General features: G+C 58.8%; 1 protein-coding gene and 1 pseudogene across 1 annotated transcript; both read right to left on the reverse strand.

Moving 5' to 3' along the window:
* Window positions 1–1,536, reverse strand: part of LOC102440077 — a 3,827-nt pseudogene extending 2,291 nt beyond the window's left edge.
* Window positions 1,537–3,058: 1,522 nt separating this feature from the next.
* On the reverse strand, window positions 3,059–6,136 carry LOC102440387 (bone morphogenetic protein 8B-like). Its single transcript, XM_014450884.2, has 2 exons — window positions 4,463–6,136; window positions 3,059–4,082 (listed from the first exon to the last, which is right to left on the reverse strand). The coding sequence occupies exons 1-2, from the start codon at window positions 4,750–4,752 to the stop codon at window positions 3,569–3,571; spliced, it is 804 nt and encodes a 267-aa protein (XP_014306370.1). The 5' UTR covers window positions 4,753–6,136; the 3' UTR covers window positions 3,059–3,568.
* Between the last annotated feature and the right edge of the window lie 572 nt (window positions 6,137–6,708).

The raw sequence follows: 6,708 nt of genomic DNA on the forward strand, positions 1-6,708 counted from the left end.
TGCATGCTGCTCCAGAGCTTCAGCTGGGAATGCAGAGCTGCCACCTGCTGGGTGGCTTCCTCCAGTTCTCTCACCAGCTGGTTCCTCTTACTGTTTAACTTCAACCTCTCGGTCAGCGCCTTGCTCTGGGTGTCCCGGGCTGCCTGCAGGTCCTTCTCCAGCCGCTTGCGGGCCATCTCCAGCGGCTCCACCTCGCCCTGCTGATGAAGGGCTGATGAAGCGCATCTCCTTCAGCAGCTCCTCCTTCTCACTGATGAGGATCAGCCGGTCCCTCTCCGAGTCCCGCACTCCAGGCCAGGCCCACTGTCCAGCTTGGCCAGCTGGATCTTCAGGTTGGCGATCCTCCTCTTAGCCTCTTCGTACCGAAGGCGCAATCGGACCTTCTCTGCCAACTGATTGTGGCTGCTGGTACCGAAACTCCCCGAGATGTCCGTCTGGGAGTTCATGTCCAGGTACTGCTTCGCCAGCGAGAAACCGGAACTCTCTAGAGAGCTGCTGCTGGACCACAGGTCAGAGTGGGACCTTCTGTCGGTCCGGAAGCCGTCCTTCAGCATCGCAAGGCTCTTTTTTTTTTTTTTTAAATATATTTTATTGATTTTTTACAGAGAGGAAGGGAGAGGGATAGAGAGTTAGAAACATCAATGAGAGAGAAACATCGATCAGCCGCCTCCTGCACACTCCCCACAATCAAGGTACATGCCCTTGACCGGAATCGAATCTGGGACCCTTGAATCCCCAGGCCAATGCTCTATCCACTGAGCCAAACCGGCCAGGGTGCATCGCAAGGCTCTTAATGAGATCTTGCTTTTCCTTTTCTCCACAGGTGATGGCCTTTTTGATGGCTTTCGTTTCTCTCAAGACAGCCTGAGCTCCATCCAGTTTGTAGCTGCCCTGAGTGTCAGACATTTTCTTGTCAATTTTCTGCAGGGTCTGGAAGCCGTGCTCTTTGAACTGCAGCTCCTGCTGGAGGTGAACCATCTCCCTCTTCAGCTTGTTGACCCGGGATTTTGCAGTGGCAATTTCAGCTTTCAGGATCTCAGGGTCATACTTAGAGCTGGACGACGAACCAGAGACCAAGCTGACCTGGGAGCCCAGCTTGCGCTCCCAGACGGCATGCAGCTGCTGATACTCCTGCTGTGCAAGCTCCAGGCGCTGCCGCTTCACCTGGTAGATCTTCTGTGCACTCAGGGCCTCCCGGGCCACCACCAGGTGATCCTTCAGCATGTGCTCCTGCTCCCGCCGCCACTGTGCCCGGGGGGCCTCAGTCTGAGTGGTTTTGGTGTTGTGGTCTATGAAGTAATCTCCAACCCGTGGGTCATACGCCTCTTCCCATCCTAGAGGCAGCTCATCGCTAATGCAGGCGGCGAAGGTGAGCGGTTTGGTGTACCTGTCCCGCGGGTCCATCCAGCTGGTGGTGTGGCTCGTGTGGTCTATGTAGTAGACCTTGCCATCGAAGTCGCGTGCCTCCTCCCAGCCCTCCGGCAGGGGCAGCTCTGGCCCGGGGCATCTTCCCAAGAGTGGCCCGCGCTCCCCCATGCAGCATGCAGCTCCCAACCGGCCGCTGCTGGGGCCCCGGGGGGGGGGGGGGGGGGGGATGGCGGCGGTGGTGCCCATGGCCACCCAGCACTCGCTCAGTTTGCAACTTCTCTATTATTATTATTTTAGTTCTCACCTGAGGATGTGCTTTTATGGATTTTAGAGAGAGGGATGGAGGGAGAGAGAGAAACATCGATCACTTGCCTCCCGTACGCGCCCGAGTCAGGGATCTAACCTGCAACCTGGGTATGTGCCCTGACCAGGAATCAAACCCACGACCCTTCCGTGCATGGGAAGACACAGGAGGGCTCCGGGCTGGGGACGCGCCAGCCTGCTGGTGCCTCCACTCCGCCCAGCCTCCCTCTCTGACCCAACCCCGGAAAGGTGGACAGCCACAGGGCCTGGGACTGGCTTCGGGGCTCATGAAGGTCCCCAGGGGGCGCCCCTCAGGGGAAGACTCAGTGGCAAATCCCTTTCAGGCTCCATCGCTGAACTCCTTTTCCAGGTGCCTGCCCAGTTTCAAGGCTCTAAACCCACTTTTCTGTTTCACTGGTTCCCAAACCTGTGTCCCCAGCGCACCTGTCCTGGAATGACATTTTTATGGACCTCAGCCAGGGCTACCAGTGAGCCATTCCCCACCTCAAACCTGCCCCTCTTCTATTTCCCCAACTCAGGAAAGGAAAAAAGTATACATTTTAAAAACCCACTGGCACACAGAGAACGGACTGATGGTTGCCAGAGGGGAGGGGAATGGGGGGGGGTGTGAAAAGGGGAGGGATTAGGAAGTGCAGATTGGTAGTTCCAGGCCCTGACTGGGTGGCTCCACTGGTTAGAGCATTGTCCCCACAGGCCAAGGCTTCCCTCCCATCAGTCAGGGCACATACAAGAGGCAACCAATTAATGCATAAATAATGAAACAACACACTGATGTTTCTATCTCTCTCCCTCTCTCTAAAATCAGTAATAAAGAAAATTCAAATTGGTAATTACAAAACAGTCCCGGGATGTAAAGTACAGCATAGGGAATATAGTCAATACTATTGTAATAACCATGTATGGTGTCAGGTGGGTACTGGAAATACCTGGGGAAGACTGTAAAGTATATGATTGTCTAACCACTATGGTGTCCGCCTGAAATTAATAGAAAACGATATGGACTGTAAACTGTAATTTAAAAACAAATCCAATGGCTCCGTCCACTTTATTCCCGATCCCTCTCCCCACTTGTCTCCATTTCTGCTGCTACCAGCCCCCCAGCCCTCACCCGGACACTGGCTGCCGGGGCCTCTCTGGCTTCCCTTCACTCTTGCCCCCACAGCTTACCCATCTCGCTGCGGTCAGGGTGTGTGCTTATGCACACAATAAATAAAGCTTTTACTTACAACAGTTGAGATGTACAAAAACTTGCAGAGGTACTTGTACAGAGAATTCCCCTATACCCAACGCAGTGTCCCCCGGGAAATGTTAAATCTCAATTACTGTGGTGCATTTGTCACAACGAATGGGCCGGTATTGATACCTTCTTAACAGCACGATTTATTCCGATTTCATTCGTTTCCCAGGTCCCTTTCCTCTCCAGGACCCCATCCAGGACCCCAAGGGCACGGAGTCATGACGCCTCGGGCCCTCTGGGCTGTGCAGGTCTCAGGCGGCCCCATTGTTGCTGGCCTTGCCGGTCGGGCATTCTGCAGGCTGCCCTTCAGCTGGGTTTGTCTGATGTTTTTCTCATGGCGACACGGGCCGTGGGTTTGGGGAGAAGACCCCCGAGGAGAAGAGCCTCCCACCCCCATCCAGGGTACACGAGCCCAGTGCGTGTCCATGGGAACCTTGGTCGCCTGGCTGAGGTGGTGCTGGTCAGCTTTCCCACCGTCCAGTTCCCTCCCCTCCCCCTGCACACTGTCCGGGGGAAGCCAGTCACCGAGGGCTGCCCACACTAGGGATGGGAGTGACGCCACACCTCCGTGAGGGCTCTTCTATGAAAAGCTAACTCAGACCCTGCCGCCCTCCACTGCTGTGCAATTCAAGAAGCTCCCTAAAAACCCCACCCCTTCCGCTGGCTCACCCTGACTCCGCATGCCGCTGCCTGCCTCTCAGCTCCTCTCCCTCCGACCTCCCCCTGACCCCTGCTCCAGCCCTGCGGCCCCCTGATGTAGTCACACAGGATCCAGGCCCACCTTCGGCTTTCTATGCCCACTGCCTGGGATACAGGAGGCTCCGCCCCTAAACACCTGGTGGATGGATGAAGGCCTGAATCCTCCTTCCACAGGCGAGCGAATGAAGGCTTGGAGGGTAAGTAACCTGCCAAGGTCCCAGTCAGAGAGCTGCAGAGCTGGGCTGCAACCCGGACCCCTCTGATCAGAGCCCGGGAGGAGGTTCGCTGCCTGCCCCCGGCCTTACCGTCCTCTGTTTCCACGTAGAGGCGGAGTCCCAGGTCCCTGCTACGGTTCAACAACCCGTGGTCACTGGCTGCTGTCACGTCCAGCACCAGCCAGCCCTCGTCCTCAGCTCGGAGCGTCTGAAGATCCAAAAAGAACAAGTCAGACTCCCTGTGGATACGAAAGAACAATTAACCGAAGCCGGCACAGCTGCCTTCGTGTTTCCTGTGCCCACCTGGGGACCACTCCTGGGGCGTCGGCCCTCCTGGCTCTGAGCTGGGCGCCTCACTGCCTCATCTCACCGCATCTGCCGTAGAAAGGTGCTGCCGCCCCCGTGGACAGATGGGAAAACTGAGGCTGGGGAGCTCGGTGACCCGTCCAAGGTCCCACAGCCAGGACAGCAGGGAGGGGATAGAAGCCAGGGTGCCAGGGCCTCGGGCCAAGCATCTTCCTCTTGGAGGGTGTGCTCCCAGGAAGCCCCCGTCCGTCCCCCCAGGGCTGGGCCGACACACCCACAGAGTTTGACCGGGAGGCGGGGTGTGGGCAGGCACCTGTTGGCCCGCTCTCTGACCACCTCGAACATGCTGACATGGAGGGTCCTGTTGAGCAGGTGGGTGCTGGGCAGCTTGTAAATCCGGAACTCGGCAGCTGTGACCGCCTCCCCCGCCGGGATCTGGGTCAGGTCAAAGCGGAACTCCTTCCAGGGGGGCTCCTGGTGGCCCAGGGAGCGGTCGAGCTCCACTGCAAGACAAAGCGGGCTGTTCCCTCCTGGCTCTGGGCTCGGGCTCCAGGGTGGCAGGGCCCGTGGGAACCAGGGGCCGGGACAGCCTGGGAGAGGCATTTCCTCCCTGGGGAACGGGCCTGCCCACAGGCTCTGCCCCCAGTGCTGAGAGGCCCGGAGCCCGGTAGTGAGGTGCCCAGCACAGCACCTGACGCACAGTGGGGCCAACAAGGGCAGCTTCCATTTCTGCCCCCAAGCCTCCGACCCAGCAGGTCCGGCCCCGCCCCCTCTGTCTCTGGGCCCACAGATTAGCAGAGAGGACAGGTCCCCCCTCTGAGAGACGGACGTCAGACCCAAGGAGAAGAGGCCGAGTGGCGCAGGGCCATGACTGAGTGCACTTCAGAGCCCACCCGGTGTGCGGATGGACGTGGGACGGTGAGCGCTCACAGCTGACACTGGAGCTGGGCCTTGAGGGTGACGGTGAATTTACCACGAGGTCACGGGACAAGAATGCTGCAGAGGAAGGGACCGGTGTGAGCAAAGGCCTGGAGCTGAGAGATGACAGCACAGACAGGGAGACGACAGCCACAAAACACAGCGAAGGGCGAACGGGTGGCAGGGTCCTCTCGGAGCAGGTGAAGGAGGAGGGAGGCCAGAGGGAGAGATGGAAAGGAACAAGAAGCAAGGTGGGAGTGACAGCTCCTGGGGAGGCCCCGTCAGTGCGGGAGTCAGAGGTCCCATGGTGTGGTGGGATCTGGGTGGGCTTCCTGGAGGAGGTGACATCTGAACTGGCCTCAAAGGATGGGATGACGGAGTCTTGGCAGGTGGGGAGGTGGCAGGGAGGGCTTTCTAGGCAGAGGGGACATCGAATGCACAGGTTGAGTGGGCCAGGGCCACCCACAGATCAGAGGGGTGGGGTACGGGCTGTGAGTCTGGCGGTGGCCTGACTGAGGAGAGTTGGAGTTCAGCCTAGGAGCATGGCTGTGCCTCTGGCCAGTGGGTGGCCAGGGCTCCAGGCAACAGGGAGCAGGGTGTGGTGTGGGAGCTGTGCGTGGAGGTGGGGTGAAGCATGGGCTGGAGGGGGACCCGAGGTGGCTCCGTTGCTGGGCCTGGTCCAATACTTCAGGCAAGAGGCCGCTTGTGCAGAATTAATCCCACATGCCCAGCTGCCGGAAATGCCCAGGACAGTATATTTAGGGCCGTCTCACTTTAGCCTTCTGTCACTTTCAAACACTAAAAATCTGTGTTTCCGGAAAGCAGGGGCGGGAGCCGCCCAGCACCTTCCCCCAAACCCAGCACTGAGATTTTAATGACACGTCTGAGAGTCTTTTTAAAGAGTCTCTCTCTGGCTACTGGGCTCAGTGACCACAAGTCACCAGGCTGGTGGCAGAGGCGGATGTGGGAGCACGTCCTGTCCTCGTGGTGGGAACCTGGTCCAGGGAGGGCCGGGCAAACAGCTGTGCTGGGTGGGGCCAGCAGACACACACATGTTTGGACAGGAGATGAGTGTTTCATTCCCAGACCGGGGAGGAGAGGAAATAGAATGTCCATCACCAGACAGGAAGCTGGACACGCAGCAAATGCCCAGGGGGAGCCAGGCTGTTTCAGAGACACGGGCGGCACCGGGTCCTCCGCACAGGCCGAGGGCGTGGGGGGCAGGGTCCTCGGCAGACACGCACTCGCACAACTTTGGTGACAATTCCCGCAGATTCAGGGACCACACAGACCGAGGCCATCACGGGGCCGTGTAAGAATCCCGGGTCCGCGGGACGGAACAGGCCCAGGCTGTTGGCTGTCACAGGGTGTGGCACGGAGAGTGGAGGCGTGTCGTTCCTTCACACCCTTCAGCGGACGGACCCTCTCAAAGCACCGCTATGTGTATCTGTCCCCAGGCACAGTGGGACTGGCGGGTGGGTCACCGGGCCTCTGTCTGCAGGCCTGAGGCTGATTTCCATGTTGGATCGGGGACTGAGGGAACCAGCGCACACCTGCCAGCTCCACGTGGGCACCACGCCGTGTGGCCTCCTCCCCTTGCTGGGTCAAGAGCACCTTGTTCACTTTAACGGACTCTCATTC

Source organism: Myotis lucifugus, unplaced genomic scaffold (assembly GCF_000147115.1).
Source record: "Myotis lucifugus unplaced genomic scaffold, Myoluc2.0 scaffold_4751, whole genome shotgun sequence".
Taxonomy (NCBI): domain Eukaryota; kingdom Metazoa; phylum Chordata; class Mammalia; order Chiroptera; family Vespertilionidae; genus Myotis; species Myotis lucifugus.

Excerpts from the sequence above, each read along its gene's own strand:
- LOC102440387 (XM_014450884.2), bottom strand. The coding sequence starts at position 4,752 with ATGCCTCTCCCAGGCTGTCCCGGCCCCTGGTTCCCACGGGCCCTGCCA. Across the intron at positions 4,083-4,462 it reads GTCAGAGAGCGGGCCAACAG|GGAGTCTGACTTGTTCTTTT; the intron begins GTGCCTGCCCAC and ends TCGTATCCACAG.